The sequence below is a fragment of the Hemicordylus capensis genome, chromosome 2 (genome assembly GCF_027244095.1).
Source record: "Hemicordylus capensis ecotype Gifberg chromosome 2, rHemCap1.1.pri, whole genome shotgun sequence".
NCBI classification, from domain to species: Eukaryota; Metazoa; Chordata; class Lepidosauria; order Squamata; family Cordylidae; genus Hemicordylus; species Hemicordylus capensis.
The window spans coordinates 187,139,777-187,160,006 of record NC_069658.1 but is presented as its reverse complement, the minus strand read 5'-3'; the positions used below and the strand labels follow the sequence as shown (position 1 = coordinate 187,160,006).

The 20,230-nt window shown below is 51.1% G+C and overlaps 1 protein-coding gene across 2 annotated transcripts in view; it reads left to right on the top strand.

Annotated features, from left to right (window-relative positions):
• Window positions 1–17,056, top strand: part of GRIPAP1 (GRIP1 associated protein 1) — a 71,583-nt gene extending 54,527 nt beyond the window's left edge. For both annotated transcript variants that reach the window (XM_053289662.1, XM_053289661.1), the window contains 2 exons: window positions 11,999–12,153; window positions 15,935–17,056. In XM_053289662.1, coding sequence (XP_053145637.1) covers window positions 11,999–12,153; window positions 15,935–16,027 — 248 coding nt within the window. In that variant the 3' untranslated portion in view covers window positions 16,028–17,056. The remainder of the gene's footprint in view (window positions 1–11,998; window positions 12,154–15,934) is intronic.
• Window positions 17,057–20,230: the final 3,174 nt, after the last annotated feature.

The window sequence follows — 20,230 nt, the reverse complement described above, 5'->3', positions numbered from 1 at the left end:
ATTTTGTTGGTCCTAAATTTCCTGGCAATCAGTTTCATGAGATGACCCCTGGTTCTAGTGTTATGGGAGAGGGAGAAACATTTCTCTCTATCCACTTTCTCCCACACCATGCATGAGGGGATGCCCACTCCTCAGCCTGTGTCTCCTCGTGCAGCTTGTTGTCAGCTCTCAGCATGTAAGGGGCAGGGTGGTGGTGGGGAAATGTGTCTCCATATTCCCGCTCTTTCGCTTAGTCATGCTGAAACATGTCTAGACCAAGATTTATTTGGTTAAATCATGAGCTTCAGGATGCCCCTTGGCTGACTTGATCCAGAATCTGGCATGTCGCAGCTTTAACATTAAAGGGGAACATCTCTCAAGACTGCCAAGGAGAGTTTGCAAGTGTGTGGATCGTGCGGCCTAAAACCAGGAAAAAAGAACAGATCTTTGAGGATCCCAAGGTTTGAACTCCTCACCCTGTATGTTGACTGGTCCCACTCTTCTAGCTCCCAGAAACATGTAGTGAAACTTAGAATAGCAAAACATTAGTAAAACATTTCCATCTTTTGAGCTTGAACACCCTTGACTTGTAGTGAGAGGTGACTTTTAAATGTTGCACCATAGGAGGTACTGTTTTGTGGGTTTCTCCCATGGCACTTTTATAACATTGAAAGGGCCGTATGGGTGGGGCAAGTCATATGGAAGTTCCCACAAAATCGGTAGCTTGGTTGCTGATTCTGTGGGAAAGATGCATGCAATCAGTCGCAGGCCTTTAAATGTCACAGGAGGGGCATAGGATGGACCATTCAACTGTGCTGCTGTGCCTTTTAACAAAATGGTGGGAGTGTATGAAGGGGTTTCTCATCCATAGGAAGTGACCTTGGTAGATCGCTTGTGATAGCCCCCTTTCCCCCACACCCATGTGCTCTCGCTGCCTCATTCGTCCATGGCTTTCAAGCAATCCTGTGTCTGGAAAGACAAGTTTATTTTTGCAGAAACCTGTGGGAAGGAAGGTTGAGAGTGCATGGACTACATTGAACCGCTAAACCATTTGGCTTATTTGCGTAATGTAGTTGATATGCAGAATTTAGTCATTGTTTTCTTCCCTTTTTTTAAAAACAAGTATCCAGATTTTATGTATTAACTCTAAATCAGGGGCGATTCACCTTTTTGCATTTATGGATCCCTCAGATCCTCAACTATTACCCATGGGTCCCCACCCCACATATAATTTCATAAGGCTCTGGTAAAAATAAGGTGTGTGGGGGAGGGGGGGGTTGGGGGGAAGTACCCAGGATAGTTATTTTCCAGAATTTTATTCTGGCTCACCAGGAAGCAAATCAAATTCAGTGGGACAAAGATTTTCCATGGGCCCCAGCTTCAGAATCCCTGCACTGAACTGGCATAGCGTGGGTGTGGACAGCGTGTAAGAACTGCCTCTGTAGTAGCAACCACTTGGGGTAGGGCAGAAGAGGGAGTCTGAAAGGTCGAAATGTTCCAGCCATGTGGAGCTGGGGCAGAAGCAGAGTCCTTTGAAATGCTGCTAGTGTGCGTGTCCGTCCCCTTGCCTGTGTGCCTGTCCAGGATCAAGCCTCTCCCACCCCCACGTTGCTTCCGTGACAGGCCTGGCCCGCAAAAGGGAGCTTTCTGTGTCATCCGTGAAGCTGAAGGGGCAGGGCCCTCCCCTGCAGCAGCCGAAGTGACAGGCTCCACGGGGACCTGCTGTCAAAACCTGTTAGCGCCATCTCCCGTCATCGAGCCCAGACAAAGGCAGGGGAAAGGGGCTGTTCCCACGCCACCTTGCTGCAGTACAGGAGGAAGCACACGTCCAGCCTCAGCCAGACCTGTCTCTTTTCCCCTGCCTCAGAAGGGGTCTGGCTCCAGCACGGTACTTCGAGTGTCCATTCAATCCTGAGCCATCCGTGGTCCCAATCCAGGGATGGAGGCAGGGAGACCCAGACATTTGGCCAGGTCTCGTCATCCTTCCCTTCCTTGCATGGTACCTGCTCTTGCACCTCGTTGCAAGAGGCTTTTAAAACTCCCCCAGGTTTAAAAGCCTCTTGCAATATAGAAGAGGGAGGCAGCTGCTATTTGGAAGACTGAAAGGAAAGGCTTTGCTGCAAATAGGACCATAGGAAGCTGCCATATGCCGAGTCAGACCATCGGTCCATCTAGCTCAGTCTTGTCTACACAGACTGGCAGCGGCTTCTCCAAGCTTGCAGGCAGGACTCTCTCTCTCAGCCCTATCTGGAGGTGCCAAGGATTGAATCGGGGGGGGGGGGGGGGCTTTGAATCTGCATTCAAAGCAGACGCTCTACGATAGCCTACGGTTCACTGGATTAGGGTCTCAGCTTTGTTTGCTTAAGTTCCTAGTCCTGATGGTCGCAGAGATACGCTTGAAAGAGCATGGGTTACTACTAAAATGTTTGATGTGGTCTGAGAAAGGGCTTCCAGTGTCTCTGTACTTCACAGATCTGCCCATTTCCTGCTCTCCTCCCCCTCATGTCGTCCTCCTCTTCCTCCATCTCTTTTACTGCACAATGTTGCAGTTGGAATGAGAGGGCTTGTACCTGGCATTGATGTGGGAGTGTTAAGAATCAGGGAGAGCCACAGGATCGCCTGGCTCAGGTGTCTGCTTCCCAGTGGGGGAAGATGGGCAGAGAGAGAAGAACGTGGGGTCTCGGGGCCTGCCACCTTACTCACTGCTCAGCCAAGACTACGGAGGGGAATCGCGTCCAAACAGCTCAGCTCTCTTGAAAAAGCCTCCATCCCTGTGTTGCTGCTGAATGGAATTGATGGCATAACTACTGGTATTTATTAGCCTCCCGATTTTTTTTTTAAAGAGAATTGATGCTCAAGGTTGCTTTCTGGATAGCATAACTCCTGGAGAATGGCTTTGAGAGCCTTTGGATCGCTGCCATTTGCCCTAAGCTTGTGAAGGTGGTGGATGTCTCGATGACGTGGGCAGAGGGCACTTTATGTGCATATCTTAATGTGCAGGAGAAGAAGGCAGGGGAGAGGCATTTGTTATGCCGTGAGTATTCTGGTCAGTGTAGATTTTTGCAGTCACACTATACTTTGATTGACAGGAGAGCCATGTTCAGCTCCATGTGTGAAAACTTCCTTGATCTGTAAGGGGGCTGATGTGAAGAAGAGCCTGCCCCCTAAGCAGGAGGCTTTGATACAGGAGAGCCTCTAGATCAGGGTTTCTCAACGTGTGGGTCCCCAGATGTTATTGGACTTCAACTCCCATAATCCCCAGCCCCAGTGGCCTTTGGTTGGGAATTATGGGAGTTGAAGTCCAATTACATCTGGGGACCTACACGTTGAGAATCCCTGCTAGATCCTTTGCAATTTTGACTCTCTGATCTTTTGGGTGCTCGGGTTTTTTTTAACTTTGTGCTCTTTCCTCTGCCCCCTTCCCCACCCCCCACCCCAGGTACAGACTGTACAGACCCACGACTTCTCAAAGGCTGAGGAGTCTCAGATATAGGTATTTTGGGTCCTCAGCTGTGATTTTGCCTGACCCTTGGCTTCTGCTAGTTTTAACCAAGATTCTGCATATGCTATGCTTGGGAGGTGGGATTACGCTCTACTCCAAGAGATGCTAACTTCTGCAACATGCATACATTAAACAAATAAGGAAATGTTGCATATATTTACATGATGTGCCACTTCCACTATTCATGGGGTGGGGTTGTGGAGACTAGGAGGTACGTATAGGGCAGGAGAGCCCACCTTTTTGAAACAAGTGTATCCTTCCTGGCACAAACCTTCAGTCACGTACCCGGCGGGGGGGCGGTGGAGTGTCGTCTTGTCCCATTAATTTCAGTAGGGCTGCTTATGAGTAACTTGACCTGGATGTAAGCCAGTGCTTGGAGTAGCCTGTCTTAAATTTAAACACTTAAATTGAAACACAAATTTAAACACTTAAATGTGTGTGTGTGTTTTTAAATGTTGCCCTTAGGGAGACAGGCTACGGGCTCACATCCACGCCAAGTTATTCATAAACAGTCTTACTGAAATTAATAGGACAAGTTTACTTCAGTTTCATTTGGAGTATTCAGTGCTAATTCCCCTGAAGCCTGTCGGTCAGGCTGAGCAGGGAGGGGTATGCTGAGCTTCAGGACATAGCCAGCCAATTGAGAGCAGAGGAGGCGGGTCTTCCTCCTCCGCCTCCCTCCCCTTCTGCAGTGGACACATCAGCTTCAAGCCGGCAAGCCTCAGATGGGGAACAAATAGCGCAGCGGCAGCACATGGTGGCAGGAGGGTGAGAAGCCCCCCAGGAGCCCTTTAGGTGCCCTTTGGGGTGCTAGTACCCCTGTTTGGGAACCCCTAGTATAGGGCAATGAGTTTCCTAGCCACTCGAAATCCTACTCAGTCCTCACCCTGCTGCCTCCAGCCTCCTGAGCTTCACCTTCAGCTGCCCACCTACTCTGCCCTAGCTTTGGAGCCTTAAGGACTGGAGTCCTCCTCCTCCTCCTCCTCTGTTCCCTTTTCCCTAAGGAAAGCAGAGAGGGTCAGCTTGCTGGATTCTCTGTCCAGTTCCACAATCCGTATTTGCACAATGTGATCCCAGAATCACAGCCTACAGAAAGCCCTAGTCTTCACCTTGGGGGATGAGGCTGTCCAAGGCATGGGTCCAACAGCAGGTTGAAGCTGCTGTGGTTTCCGTCTTGCTACCGGTGAAACAGGAATTGCAGAGGTTTTGAGGAAGGGGGAGGGAGGAATTAGTAGCTGTGAGAGTCCTCTCCGCTTCAAGCTGGGGGTGAGTTGGGAAAGGCGTGACTCTTCCTCCGACATCAAAGCAATGGCCCCTCTGCCCACGGTGGCTCTCTGTTTGGCCAGGGAAGGGATTGAGAAGGAAGGTGGTGTGTTTTGTAGGTGGAGTTTCCATTCTCCAGGAGTGGGGGCTGTGCTACTGGTGGAATGGAGTGTGTGTGTGTGTGTGTGTGCACGGTTTGTTGCTTTGCTGTGCAATGTGGGGTGCGGAGTCTGGAGGGAGCCCTGTCTTGTGCAGGGCTCCTTAGCTCCAAATGCTCCGAAGCAGAAGCACAGGCAGCAGGCGACTTCTTGCTCTTGGCGGAAGAAAGTGTGGGATTCAGCAAATTGTTCACTCGGCAAGTCAATCGAAGCGGGACGCCGGGACACCAGGCTGCGAGGAAAACTCACTGTCCCGTCTCTGAGTGCCTTCCTGGTGTTCCTGTCAGGCAGCCACTGCCACATGTCACCCCACCCCTGCCGTGTGTGGCCCATCTCTCCCGCGCTCTCCTGGCTTGCAAGCCTCTCTCCTCTCCCACTCCCCCCCACCCCACCCTGTGACTGTCTCCTGCAATCCACATGCTGCCTCCATTCCTTCTCATTGTGGTCCTCCTTCTGGCTGGCTGGCCGTCCTCCTCGTTGCTTTGGCCGACCCAAACTGCACCCGGAGCAAAGGTCAGGGGCCTCTGGTTCAGCCACGGAGGGCCCTGCAGGACGGCCAAGCCAGGAAAGGGCCTCCCGTCCTTAGGGGGTTACTCCCGAGCCACCGGAGGGCAGAAGGGTGGTCTTCTGGAGTGGCTGGGGGTAAGTTTTCCGTACTTCCACGCAGAACTGCGCCGCGGGCAGAGAACAGGAGCCAGTTATAAATAGCTTGTGCAGGGTTGCCTTCGCCTCAGCTTGGCAACACACAGCCCAGCCGGTGAATATTTCATGAACGCTAAAAATACAAATCACCACCACCACCACCTCCTCCTCCTCCTGCTTCTCCTCCTTCCCTCTGCCTTTGTGTGTCATTCTCAGTCTGATTTGTCCTCCAAATCTTTGTAACCGAATCCAGAAGTAGCTGTTGGCCCTTTGCTCTAACCACTTGACCTGCCTGTCTCAAGGGTCCTCGGTGTGTGTCTTTCTGTCTTTTTTTTTTTTTAATTAACTCCTCCTTCACATCTACCTCGGCTGCAATTTAAACTTGATGGGTTTAGCCTAAGGTGATTACTTTATGTTTTGAAATTTTTACTTGGCACATTTAATCCCCCCTGGCCCAGCTCCGGGAAGGAAGCAGAGCCTAGTGGACTGGGGAGGAGGCAGCTGGCAGTGAGGGCATTTGGGGTGCAACGCAGAGCTAAAGGAGGAGGAGATGTTCCTCATGAGTCATCCTATGGGAGTCCAAACCCCTTGACTCAGGCTGCACAACTTTGGCCTTCCTGCAGATGTTGGGACTACAACTCCCATCATTCCTGACTGTTGGCCACTGTAGTTTGGGATGATGGGAGTTATAGTTCAACAGCTGCTGGAGGGCCGGAGTTGTGCAGCCCTGTTCTAGGCAGTGGGTTAGATCCGAAGTACCATGCAGAGAAGCCAGTGCCCACAGGGGGATTTCTCTGCTTCTCCTCCCCATAGCAGCTCCCTGAAAAACCTCTTGTGTGGGTCAGGAGATGCCGGTGGGGTGCAGTGCAAAGGAATTAGGGGAGGCATTGGCCAAAGTTGAGTGAAGTCAATTTTGGCATGTGGGAGCTCTGCTCATGACTGGACAATTCCCTCTCTAGCCCGCACCCCCCCCCACACACCCCATCTCTGTGGGTCTCCCCAATCTCAGGAGAGGCTCTTCAAGGGGTGCAGCACATTGCTGTGCAGAGGAGGGGGCTGCAAAGTTCCCTTGCAGAACTTTTGCTTTTGCATACAGAATTTAGGACCCAATCCATTATTCCTAAAACTTTGGAGAGCAGGGCAGACTAGCGAATTCGAGGACCAAGCACAGAAGCGTGGGCTCCGTAGGGACCTGGTGCCCGTCAGCTGGGATGAGGGAGACAAAGGAAGAACAGCAGCAGAGGGGGCCACAAGCATCCATGATTCTCCCCCCTCCATGCAAAAACTACGTGTTTGAGGGCAAGTGCTCAAACAGCTTGCAGATTTTAGAACGGGCAGGCAACATTGGCTCGCCTGCTGGTGTGGAACTACAATTCCCATCATTCCCAGTCACAATTTATTGTGGCTGGGGATGATGGGAGTTGTAGTTCAGTAACAGCTGGTGAGCCATTGTTGCCTGCCCCCTATTTAGAATATTCCCATCAGCTCCATAACGAAAGCCAAGATTGTGACTGTCTGGGCTGGCTGCTGCATGGCTCTGCTAACAGTGCATGTGAAATGCACAGTACATAGGAAGCTGCCACATACTGAGTCAGACCACATTGGACCATCTCGCTCAGGATTGTCTGATAGTTGTTTTTTTAACAACCGTCATTTTATATAGGTATTGGACTTTTTAAAAATTTGTTGATCGCATCCTTTCACCTTCCTTGTTTTAAGTTGGGGGTTCAAGTTTCGACCAAACTGCCCTTTTAAAAACGTGTATTCTCCTCTGCTCCCTCCTTCAGTTCAGACTGGCCCAGGAAAATGTTGCCTTGTCCATCACGATTTCTTTGTGGGCAAAGTGTGGGAAGGTGGAGAAGAGCAGAGAGATAGTTCTCTCATGCTTGCTCCTATGATCTAAGAGTAATGACGTTTAGTTGTCGCCTTCCCTTTTTTTAAAAAAATGACAAATCACAAATCAGTTTTTAAAAAGGTGGACAAAGGATGGCTCTCTGTCCCCAAAGGGCTCACAATCTAAAAAGAAACCTAAGATAGACACCAGCAACGGTCACTGGAGGTACTGTGCTGGGGGTGGATTGGGCCAGGTCCTCCCTCGCTGCTAAATCAAGAGAATCACCACATTAAAAGCTGCCTCTTTGCCCAGTTAGCAGGGGTGAGGCCACAGGCTGGGCAGCCGCTAGCTGTGGAGCTGATGTGGCTTAGTCTGGTGAGTGGCCAGAATGATTATGGAGATGTGTAAGGGGTGCATCTTAAAAGGTTGGACACCACAGGGCTGCAGTGGCGAAGCATAGCGCTGACTCTGTGAGGGGAGAAGAGCATGGGAGTGAAGTCCTGGCAGGGCCCAGTGCTGATACTGTTGCATGTCCCTAAAGATCAGTTAGCTGTATAGGGTCTGTATATGTTGGTGTTCTATGTATTGGTTAAAACCTTTTTGCCATCCCATTATCTTCCCAGTCAGGATGATCTTCTTTTATGCTTTCAGGGAATGCTCCTAGGCGGGGCAGGGTGTGTTCCATAGTCGTGTGACTGCACAGTTTTGGTCCTGGGCGCCAAATTCAGCATCCCGGGAAACTGCTTTTTCAGCAGGGAAAGCAGCGGGGTGGGAATACAGGATGGGTTAGGAGGAGAATACAGCAGCGCTTAGGAGGCCGAGCTACAGCCCTGCTTAGCTCAGCTCTATGACTAGCAGAATTAGATCACAAGTTCGCCTAACTGATGCCGGTTGCAGAATTCGTATGAACAGAGGAAGCTGCCATCGACTGAGTCAGACCATTGGTCCATCTGGCTCAGAATTGTCTACAATGACTGGCAGCGGCTTCTCCAGGGTTTCAGAGGAGGGTCTTTACCAGCGGTACCTGGAAATGCCGGGGACTGAATCTGGGGCACCATAAAACAGGTGCTCAACCAATGAGCTACAGCATCTCCTCTAAGAAGGCAGCAAGGCCCAGATAGGACTTGAACCCACAATCCTGGGCTCTAGAGGTTAAGCCTGTTCCATTAGTCCACTGGGTCAGAAATTCAGGGGTGGTGGTTGTTTTTTTTAAATAGGGCAGAAGTTTAGCCTTTAAATAGTGCCTGTTCAGCCCTCTTAATGAGAATTTGAATTCACGTTGATACTGATGCACAAGTGGCTCATGGTGGTAATTCTTCAGGATGAACTACTGCAGAGTATACAAGGTATGGTTTTGCTTAAGTGGTGGGTATTGTGTGTGGGGGGAGTTGAGTTTCCTGGCGGGAATTGCTGAAACTGGCAACCAGCATTCCTGGCTTCTTTCTGTTGCTTGAGGGTGTCTGGGGTGGGTGGGTTCTGCTCAGCGGCGTACAAGGGACAGGAGGATTTCTGTCTTGAGAGACAACCCGGCTGATGAAGGCTGAAGTCACAGAGCAGGGAGAGCAGGCGGAATCGATCTAGATGTCAGAGTTGCTTTAGCCCGGCATCAGTCTGGGGAATCAAGGGAGCAAACTGCAGTGGACAGCCACCAGAGGGAAGGGATAGATTCACAGGCCTTTCCAACAGCCTGTGGAAAGGGAGGACAGTTGGTCTTGTGGTAACAAGCATGACTTTTCCCCTATGCTAAGCAGGGTCCACCCTGGTTGCCTATGAAAGGGAGACTAGAAGTGTGAGCATTGTAAGATATCCCCCTCAGGGGATGGAGCCGCTCTGGGAAGAGCAGAAGGTTCCAAGTTCCCTCCCTGGCAGCATCTCCAAGACAGGGCTGAGAGAGATTCCTGCCTGCAACCTTGGAGAAGCCGCTGCCAGTCTGTGAAGACAATACTGAGCTAGATAGACGAATGGTCTGACTCAGTCTGTGGCAGCTTCCTGTGTTCCTAACCTCTGGACGCTCCGTTTGCTATTCCTAGCCCTTGTGCTATTCCTTTTCCGAGCATTGGGGGCCCTCCTACAATGTGCAGGTGGCACTTCCTGCTAAGGGTTTGTCTGGGTGGCCATTTGGAAGAGGGAGGCATTTGTACCCAGAGTGCAGCCCACCAGTGGAGCAGTGGTTAGGCCTTCAGAAGAGCTGCCCACTTTGCCTTCCAAAACTAAAGCCCCGTGAGCAAAGCTAGAGGGGTTGAGCACAGAGCAATCTGGCAAGCCAAGGCGGAGTCGGAACAGAACCTGGCAGGTCTTGGCTGAATGTTGGCAGAATCTGGAGTCTTCTGGCTCCTTGAAACCCAGGATTATCGGGCAGATCATGATTTGACTGGACACGCTGATAGAACAATGGCTGATTGGTGGCTTTTGCCACAAACTGTTCCGGATGTCTCATCTGTTAGAGGTTGTTGATTTTTACCCACAATAGGTAAAACAGCAGAGCACTAAGGAATGAGCACACACTCCAGTTACAGAGTAGGTAGCAGAGGATGGTTCGGATATTGCAGCTATTTAAAGAAAAGACATGGAGATCCTTGTATGACTAAACACTAAACATTTATTGGTTAAATACACTTAGATAGGAAAGACCTATCTCTAATCTAAAGGACTACATAGTGGATAGGTAAGGAGAGAGAGATATATTTCCATCTGCTCTCTAGGAGGAAAAGAAGGATTGTGACTCAGAACAGGAAGTGCTGCAGAGTCAGCTCAGGGTTCATAGTTTAGGGACAGATAGGGAGACCCTGACTCACTGTCTCTACTCCCAATGCCCCTAGTGGTCATTAGGACAGTTGGTGCAAAAGCTCGATGTACTGGAAGTTCATCTCCAAACATCATCTAACCCAGAGCCTTTTCTTTCTAGCCCCACATGTGTGGGGCCTGGTTGCAGTTACTCAGTGGTGAGGAGGAAGCAGTCTGCACCAACTCAGAGGACACTCCTCCTTTATCCAGAACTCAGCTTGAGTGTTGAAAACGGCATTCCACACATTCTTGTAGCTTCCTGCCCTTGCCTGCCCCCCAGCAGCCGGAGGCAGCTATAGAACCCTTTAGCATGCAAGGTGACGCTGCCTCCCCACACAAAGGCTGTAGAATTGGGAGGAAGGCTTCTTGGTTGGTTCTTCCTCCTCGGAGCAAGCAAGTTAAAATCTCATTTAATTCCCATTTCTGGTTTTTCTTTTTGAAGCCAGTTTCGGGGGGGGGGGTGGATGGAGGATGGGCTACTGCTGTTATCTGTTTCCTGCTGTTTTGCTAATTTCATGGCTGAATGGCTTTTAGCCTTCCTACAGGGAAAGACCCCACATTTGTCAGCCCCCTGATGGGCTGAAATCCATCTCAGGCTCTGGGAAAGAGAGCAATGAGTAATGGTTAGAGGCAAGGGAGGTAGATGAGGGGCAGGCCTCCAACCCCAGGTGCACAAGTGCCATTGCCCCATTCCTATTTGTGGGGTACAGTGGCACCCACTGTTGCTTTTTTAATACTAAAGTTGAGCTGAAAAGGGGAGCAGGTTTGGTTAACACATATATTTGCCCCGGTGAAAAATGGTTTCAGGGGAAGCTGTGAATTGGGACAAAACCATTTGGGAGCAACTCCCTCCCACTGTTAATTCAGTCCGAAGATAATGCCTCCTACCCTCATTCTGAACTGGCTTCATGATATCATCATATCGAAACTGGCTATCTGTAGCCTCATGTTTGCTCTGTGATCTCCGATTCAGGAGGAAATCAGCCTGGATTACAAAAATAGTGACACTGCAGCAGCAGAGCAGAGAAAGCTGGCTTGTTTGTACTCTTGTGTTTTGCTCCAAGGTCTACAATATTTTTTTTCCCCCATCTGTCTTCCCTGCCTTTTGCCCAACAGGCAGCACAGATAGCTTACAACAAAAATAAACAATAAACCTTTATGAAGCCATAACAATAAATCAGCTGTAGAGCCACTTTATAAAACCAATCCATTAAAAAAAAAAAAAAAAGTTCAGCAGCATGGGAATGAGGGCCATCCACTATCTCCTACCTACTTTCAAAGGTCTATTGGAATAAATCTGTTTGGACATGGGCTTCCTAAAAGTCATCTAGGAAGGATTGGTTACATTCAGTGACTGCAAGAGAGCTTGTGGGAGTTGGTTCCAGGCAGGAGGTGCCACAGCTGAAAAGGCCCTTCTCCATATGATCACTAGTCTGACTTCTGCTGAGGCAGGCAACCCAGAGCATCTGAAGATCTTGTTGTGCCATGGTGATCCAAACAGGAGGAAGCATTGAATGAGTAGGCCTAGTTCTCATTCAGGTGATACACCTATTTCAGGACTCTACCACTTCAGTGTACAGGTGGGAGCTCAGACGAAGAAAAGCAGAAAGCGATCGTGTCAAGGAGAAGAGTTCAAGTCTAGACTTCTCTCCTGGTATGCTCGTTTCCCATGTTCAGAAAACTTCTCTCTTTCTCCATGCAAACCCCCCAGTGCAGTCTGAAAGCAGTACAACCTACACATAGGTTTGCCACCTCCATGAGAACTAACCTTGAAGCATCCATCAAATCAGATCTCTCCCCCACCCCCATGATTCTCTTTCCCACCCCTTCTGGCAGATGTATCGGGAGCCCATGGGCAAGTGGACCGCAGCAGCCTGAGCAGCGTTTTGCGGGACCTGGTGAAGCCGGGAGATGAGAATCTGCGTGAGATGAACAAGAAGCTTCAGAATATGCTGGAGGAGCAGCTGACTAAAAACATGCACTTGCAAAAGGTTTGTGGGTAGAGCCTGGGAGGGCACCTTCCCTCCCCACCCCCTGAAATTTGCCATGTGGCAAAAGTAGTTGAGTAGGGGGTTGCAGGGAGCCATCCAGAAGGATGATCGGGATGGTGTGCAAGTAGAGCTACGGCAAGTATCCAGGATGATAGTCAGCCTTTCAGGTCTTGGGATTTAGAGTCACCATTTGTGTCGCATTATTCAGATGTGAGGTGACTAGAGGGTGGGGGAGAATAAGGGGAGTTGCACTGCCTCTGCATTTCTGTGGAGTGAGCCTGAATTGCCCAGCCCCTCAATGTACGAGTTGGGTTGCAATCGGGAAGCAACAATCAAAACTGCATTAGGACTGGGGGAAGTGAATCGGATCAAAACTTAGAGGGAGGGGCCCACATTGGAGCACAGCTGGTAGGAATGAGAAAGGGGCCATGAGGAACCGATTCCACACACACACACCCGGCCACAGCAGATTGTCGTGGGAGGTGCATAAAATGAGGGCTGGGGACCTGGGGAGAACTGGAGAGAGTTGCTAACCGACCAGAAGTTTACCCTCTTGGCTGGCTGCCAGGGCTGGTGGCTGTGAAGCCAGTCAAAATCCCAGCAGAGCTGTTTCTGTCCTTGGTGTGCCTGAGTGGGCGTGCCGTAATGCACGCTTGTGCCTTGAGAGGAGATGTGGGGATGGGCTGCCTTTTTAGTGCAGGGCGTGGCGTGCCCATGCACACACACGTGCACATGCACGCACTGTGACTATGTGGTGCCAGGAAGGGGGAGCTCTGTTCGTGGAGGTGGAGGTGGCAGCAGGGGTGCATCCGGCCGAGGACCATCTGGCAACCAGGTGTGTTGGTCTCTGCTTGTGGCCTGCCTGCTGTCTTGTCCTGGGCGCCTCTCAGGCTGCTGCTACCCTGGACACCAGGGGCAGAATCCATGGCAGACAAGGGCCTGCCGTCCATCGGGGATGCTTTGCTCTTAGATCCTCTTAAAAAGCAAAAAAAGAAAAGGAATCTGGGTGGGGGAGAACTCTGTGCATGCTCAGAGCACGGCCCAAGCAGTGCCGGAAGTCTTGGAGACAAAAGTTGGCAATCACAAAGGGAGGTGAGGTCAGGAGCCTTCTAAGCAGCAGCTCCCCAGGAAGGAGGCAAGTTGGGGATAAAGCTGTAGGTTTCACCACCACCACCACCACCAGCTGCAAAAGATGGCCTTGGGTGGCTATAGAGGAAAGGCAGGCTGGGGTGGGGTGGGGGGCCCAGGGATGTTGCCACCCCAGCCCATGGGAGCAGCTCCGTAGCCATCTCCAGCGACCCCAAAAGGTTGCCTCTCCCCAGGAAGGTGCCCCTGGGGTAAGGGGATGCGAGCAGGCGGCTCCTCCTCCAGGACTGTGGTGCCTTCTGGGGTCCCTGCAGCCTGTCCTTCTGCTCTTGGCCCAAGCAGAGCCTGTGGAGCAGCCGCCCGGCCAGCCCTCGAGCTGCCTCGCGTGGCCTCGGCTGGTAGGTCAAGGTGACTGCTGGGAGGCAACGCGAGCCTGGCTCTGGCACCAAGCGGCAGCTGAGGGAGTAGCAGGTTTCCTTCCATGTTAACGCTGCCGTGACCTTGAGCTGGGGACGGCTTCCTTGTGCCAAAGCTCTGCGGATATTCTGAAATCGCCCCGTGTCACCAGCCGGTGGCCTCCCTCAAGCCACCGAGGAAATCTGTTCCCGGGGGGGCCGTGATGCAGCTGCCTCTGGGGCTGAGCAGCCAAACAGAACGGCTTGGGGCGGGAAGAATGGGACCTTTTTGAAGAGTGTCCAGAAGCCCGTCAGTTCTGGCCTGTATGGTGACCTTGCAGGGAGCAGGGGAGGGCGCTGCTTCTGAGAATGCCTCTCCCTCACCTTGTGGTCTGTCTTATGCCAGTGGATGGTCTCATAAGCAGGTGAGGGTTTGGTCAGTGCCCGGGCAAACTGCTCTGACCCTTCCCAAAAGAAGAGTGAGAGGGCTGTGTATAATCAGCAACTATATCCAAAGGGTTAAAAAAGCCAGCAAGCCCTGCGGGTGTGGTCATCACATCTAGACATGGTGTTTACCATTCTCGTGTCATTTAGAAAACAGGTGATCATAGGTTCTCAAACGTGGGTCTCCAGATGTTGGACAACAACTCCCATCATCCACAGCCATTGTGGCTGAGGATGATGGGAGTTGTAGTCTGACATCTGGAGACCCACGTTTGAGAACCGCTGGATTAGATCGATTCGTGGAGTCTATCAACAACCATTAGCCACAGGGCTTATATGGAACCTCCATGTTCAGAGGCAGTGTACCTTTGAATATCAAATGCTGAGGAGAAACAAGAGGAGAGGGCACTCACTCTGCTCATGAGCCTCCAAAGGCGGCTGGCTGGCTGGCTGCTGTTAGAAACCAATTCCTGGGCTGGCTGGGCCAGCCAGCCACTTCTTAGGCTCTCTTCCCTTCATCACAAAAGCACATGCTGAGGTGAGAGAGAGAGAGCCCACCCCAGCGAAAGACTTTGCAGTATATTGGTTTTTTCAGTATTAGCTTGATGTAGAATCTGATCCTTCCAACGTCCTAATGGAACGAGGGGACGAAAGAGTGATGTCAGCAGGAAGAGGCAGCTATTTATAGCTGCCTCTGAATGGGGAGGGAATGGGGTGGGGAGAGCAGCTTCAGAGGACGGACTTCAAGGTTGGGGCTGCAAAGGAATGGTCAGTATGGGGCAGAGAACGGGAGCTGCCCTGGAAACGGGGTGAGGTGGGGCCTTGAGCAAGGCTGAGGGGAGGTCTGTAGCGCAGAGAGGGTGCTTACAAGAAGGAGGCTTGCCTGGGTGGGGCTGAGGGGCAGGTGAAGGAGTGAAGTAGGTGGTCAGGAGTGGCCTGTAGGGGGCAGTATGCAGTTGAGAAATTGCATTCAGGATGTGCAGCAGAAATGGCAGGGGGGAGCCCTGTGGGTTGATGTAGGGGCAGGCTTTGGGGAGCAGAACACTCCAGCTGTTCACAAGGCAGTGTGACCTGCCAGTCTTGAGATATGGGGCCTCCATGCTGGTCTGCAAAGAGTGGGGAGATTCACTTGCATTGAGAAATGAGCTTTTTTGCTATCAAAACCTACACTTGGTTCTTTCTCTCTGAATACATCTTATTGATTGATTGCTTTTTAATCTCAATAAGTCTTTTTTTTTTTTGCTTGCTAGACTTTTATTTTTAATTTCAGCGCAGTGCTGTTCAATGAGCAATTTTTAATTGAACTATGAAGATCGGTATGCAAATGGATGCTAGTTGGGGGGTGAGGGGTCCATCCATTCATCTGTGTACTTTGGGGTGGGGGTTGCAACACTCACCATCTGCTGCTGCACTATTATTGTTATTGTTATTGTTATTTTGTATGGTGCATTTCTTTTTCTTTCCCAAACTGAACTTTTGTGGCTCCCCCACTCCGCACATGTGTCTGGTTGCCAACTTTTGATTTCAAGAACCTTGCTGCTACCCCACACCCAGCAGGATTATTCAGTGCAGTCAGAGCCAGGATAAAATCCGATGGTGGGTGGGTGGGTGCGTAGCCTGGCAGAATATGAAGTTGACTGGCTTACTTGCCTGAAATCCTGGTTCCATGGGAGGACATGGTTGTATTGGCTGGTTGGCAACACCCCCACCCCGCCGTTCATTATCCTGAGTGGCAGAGTGGGATGTCGAGTTGGGCTGGGTGGGCAGGTTCTTCCTGGGACCTGTAAGAATTCCCTTTGCTTGGACTTCCTTTGTGGCTTCCTGACCTCTCTCTTTCTCCCCCCTCCACCAAACAGGATCTGGAAGTCCTCTCCCAAGAGATAGTCCGTCTCAGCAAGGAGTGTGTCCCTTCCCCTGATGCTGAGCCTAGCTTGGATGATGCCGTCTGAGCCCACGTCCGTCCGTCCTGCGACATCCGCCCCCTTTGCTTTGCCCTCGACTGCCCTGCCGGTGTGAGGGGATCTTGGCAGCTTCCTGCCTCCCCCTTGGCTGGATGACTTCTCTCTTTCTGTTTTCGGAAGACATGTTAACTTTCTCCAGCTGGCTGTGTCTCCCTCAGCACTGCAGAAGGGTTCTCTTTAAACCCCTTCCCTTCACTGGCTGCCCGCTCAGGCCCCACCCTACAAACAGATTGTATTCTCCCCCCCCCCCGCCGCCCCCATGCCAAGAGACGCTGTTTCTTCTGGGGGCAGTCATGGCTGGCCCTTTAAGAAGCACTGACTGAGGTGGCCTTTTGCAGCGGGCAGGAGGGTCGTCGCCTGCCAATTAGGGTTGCTCCAGGACTGCCACGCAGCCTCCAAAAAGAGGAAGGTTGGGTGTTGTGAGTCTGGAGCGACTGTGGAGCTGTGAAGCCGGATGGGAGGTATTTCTGCCACAGGAAAGAACAGCTTCAGGTTCCAGCCTTGGGATCCCATTGTCTCTCGGAGCAAAGGATGAACAGGTGTCCTAACGTCCTCCTAAGCCTCTCCCCCTGCCTCTGCCACCCCCACCCCACCCCCACTTTTACAGGCTAAATGTGTGACCCTCGAGCACCGTCACTCTCATCCCCTCTCCACTGAGCCCCCTGGTCTTCCATGCCACTCATTCTGCATGCTTGGTCAGCCCCCCAGTCTACGTGCCCCAGTTCTATCCAGCTGCTGCTGCTGCTAATTAAAAAAGAGAGAGAGAGAGAGAATAAAATATTATAGATAAATATATATATATATATTTGCGCAGATTCCTTCCCTCTGGGTGGGACTGAACCCAAGCGGTGCAAACCCTTGCCCTACAGGAGGGGAGCTCTTGGGCTCGTGCAAGGCCCCAGCGGCACTTTCTGTTGGGGGGGGCGGTGGCGTGTGTGTTTATTTAACGTATCAATGACTTGTACAAGGCTGTAATTGTTGAGCAACTGATAATGCAAACAATGATTTTTGACTGGCTCTGTCTCCGTGTCGTCCTTGTTGGAAGGGGACTGAACTTCGCTATTTCAAGTCTGAGCAGGGTCCCGTACTCGGTGGGGTGGGGGCAGTGGAGTTTGCTAGGAGGAACAGGATGGGCAGCCGTTACAGTCTGCTGCTTTCTTGCAAGTGTCTTCCCCTTCAGTCCCAGCCCCTGCCAAGCATCATCGCTGGCCCTGTAGAAAATGCCAGGGAGCCGACAGTATGTAGAAGAGGGAGAGACAGTCCCAACGTGCCTGTGGGGGTTGAGGCACCTCACCAAATCCAAGTGGCCCCAGTTGTTCACTACCTCTGCAAGAGTTCCTTCAGCACCCACCATCCACTGCCAGCTCTAGCATTTTGGGAGCCCTCGGGCAAAGCACCCCCACTAGGCATTTTTTACTCTGGAAGAAGTGGAAATTCTGCCTGCTGCTGCCTCCTTCCTCCTCCAGAAGAGCAGCCCTGCTAGAAGGTAAGGCAAAGGGTGCCGTCAAGTCGATTTCGACTCCTGGTGCCCACAGAGCCCTGTGGTTGTCTTTGGTAGAATACAGGAGGGGTTTACCATTGCCTCCTCCCGCGCAGGATGAGATGATGCCTTTCAGCATCTTCCTGTATCGCTGCTGACTGATATAGTAGCAGTGGGGATTCGAACCGGCAACCTTCTGCCTGTTAGTCAAGCATTTCCCCGCTGCGCCCCTTAAGAGGCTTTTTGCCAGTCCTGCACCCCCAACCCCCAGCATATTCCTCTCCTTGCCAAGTTCCTCTCTGGACCAGGCCTTATGGTCAAACGGCCACTCATGCTCTGTTTAGGAAAGAACCCTGCTGTCTCAGACCAGAGGTTTTCAGATTGTTGTCATAGCAAGCTGGGTCTTCCTGTAAACAAAGCCAAGTTGGACTGCTTACCTGCCGTGCTTTTAACGGGGAGATCTCAGGGATTGAACCTGAGGATTTGGAGTTGCAAACGAAGAGTGCAGGCTGCAGGCTCCTCCTGGAGCCGGGAGGGAGGAGGAGATTTGAACCCATAATCTCACAGCCTCCAAAAGTGGGGGAAATTACCAGTGCTTGACTGCACTGTAGGAAAACAAGCAAAAAACAAGAAATTGCTATGTCAGGTTTTCAAATATCTTGCCTTCTCCAAAGATTTCATCACATGAAGACAGACCCTTTAAAAAATGGGTGGTAAGGGGGGGGATGGGGTAAGAGCGCGGCAACTGCAGTTAAGCAAGCAGGTCAGCTCTCCATTTGTCTCAGCAATGGCGTCACATCTTGTTTTCAAAGCCCAGAAATATGTGTTAAGGGCAACTCTGAGCATGTGCAAAATGCTTTCATAACTACACCCCCAACCCCACACTCTGGGATGCTAGTGAGTGTGTGCTTCTGAGCAGCCCTGAGCTTGTCAAATTAATGGCGGGCACCTGAAAGCCCTGCAGAACTTACGGGGCAAAGGCAAACACCTTTGCTGGTGAACCCTGAACCCTGTTTTATACTGCTTGAAACATCGCCCCCTCCCCAATCCACTCAGCTCCCAGCTTTTGAGCTCCTGTCAGTCACTCCTCTTGCTTCCAAGTATTTTTCAACCATGAGGATCCGTTTGAGGGGAACCAGAGAGAGACCTGGCAATCGTAGAAGGTGGCGTGAATGGATTCCCCAGGTCCTACCACTGCGCCCAATCCAACAGGACCTGCCTCCACGCCCTGCTTTGCAGGCAGGTATGTCTTCAGATGTTTCTTCACCCTCAAAATCTAGCTTTCAGATGATGAAACCAAAGTGCCTGACTTTCCTCTGATTTCTCGCCCCCGCCCCCACCCTGTTCCTCTACTCCTCAAGACGCCCCCGAGAATCTAAATAAAACTCTGGGCCTTTGATCTGGGGGAACAATAACAATGAAATATTTATCTGTGCATCAGGGGCTTAGCGACATAGCGGGTGTTGCCAGCTGCAGCGGAGACGCAAATTGTATCCATCAGTCCAGGTTGCTTTCGTTCCTCTCCACAAATGCCCCCTCCCACTACGGATTCACACACTTGGGGTATAATTACTATGTCTATAGACATCTGTAATAGCCTGTTTCTAACATGCACACTCCCGCTTGTGAAAACCCAAAGATTTCATCACACGAAGACAGACCCTGAGCTGGAGATGGCGGGGATGAGAAATATCCAGCGCAGTGGGGGGCAGTCTCAGTTCTCCATGGCTCCCGGTAGGATACAAAACATGTCCCTCCAAGTCCTGGATTTACTGGGGAAGGTTAGCACCCCTATCACAGTGGAGTCCCTGAGCCCTTTACTTGGGTCCTATACAGCCGTTATGTTGTACATACAAGTGTCTGTACACATCTGCATTTTTGTGTGTGACTGTATCTACGTATGTTCATCTTTAACATGAACTGGGCATAGGGCCCTTCAAATGCAGAGTGCAGATGGGAAATTTGCTACTGTACACATGTGCTGAATATAATCTGTGAATAATCATATGTGTGTACAGATCTGTATATACATACACTGTACACAGATTGTACTGATGCTGAACATGAGTAGGATTTTTGAGATAAAGCAAATGGCTTGCATTCATTCCTTTGGGACAAAAAACTAAAGTACCACTACGTTTCAGAAGAACAAAAAGCACACCCAACGGGAAACCTGGCCTCCACTGACAGGGATGCTGGGGGTGGGAGACGTCTCCGAGTGCTGCACAAAGACTATTATAATACCCCAAAGCTCTCTGCAATGCACAGATCCTTCCTCTGCTTTTATCTACCCTGTTTCACAGCCAGGTATTTGCCAGGTAATAGCAACTTATAGAGCAGGGCTGCTCAACTTGGGCCCTCCTGCAAATGTTGGCCTTCTACAACTGGGGATTGTGGGAGTTGTAGTGCAGAAACAGCTGGGGGGCCTATGTTGAGCAGGCCTGTTATAGAGCATGCGAGCTAGTGTGGTGTCTCAGAGGCTAACAGCACAATCCGATGCATGTTTACTTGGAAGTAAGTCCCACTGTATTCAATGGGGCTTACTTCCTAGTAAGATTGTTTTAAGAATGCCTCCTGAGTTATAAATCCAGAAGTTCCAGGTTGACTCTCACTTCAGCCATGAGCTGACTAGGAAGCCTGTAGCAGGCCATTCTCTCTCCGCCTCAGCCCCACATCTGCAAGAGGGGGGGCATAATACAAGCCTAGCTTAC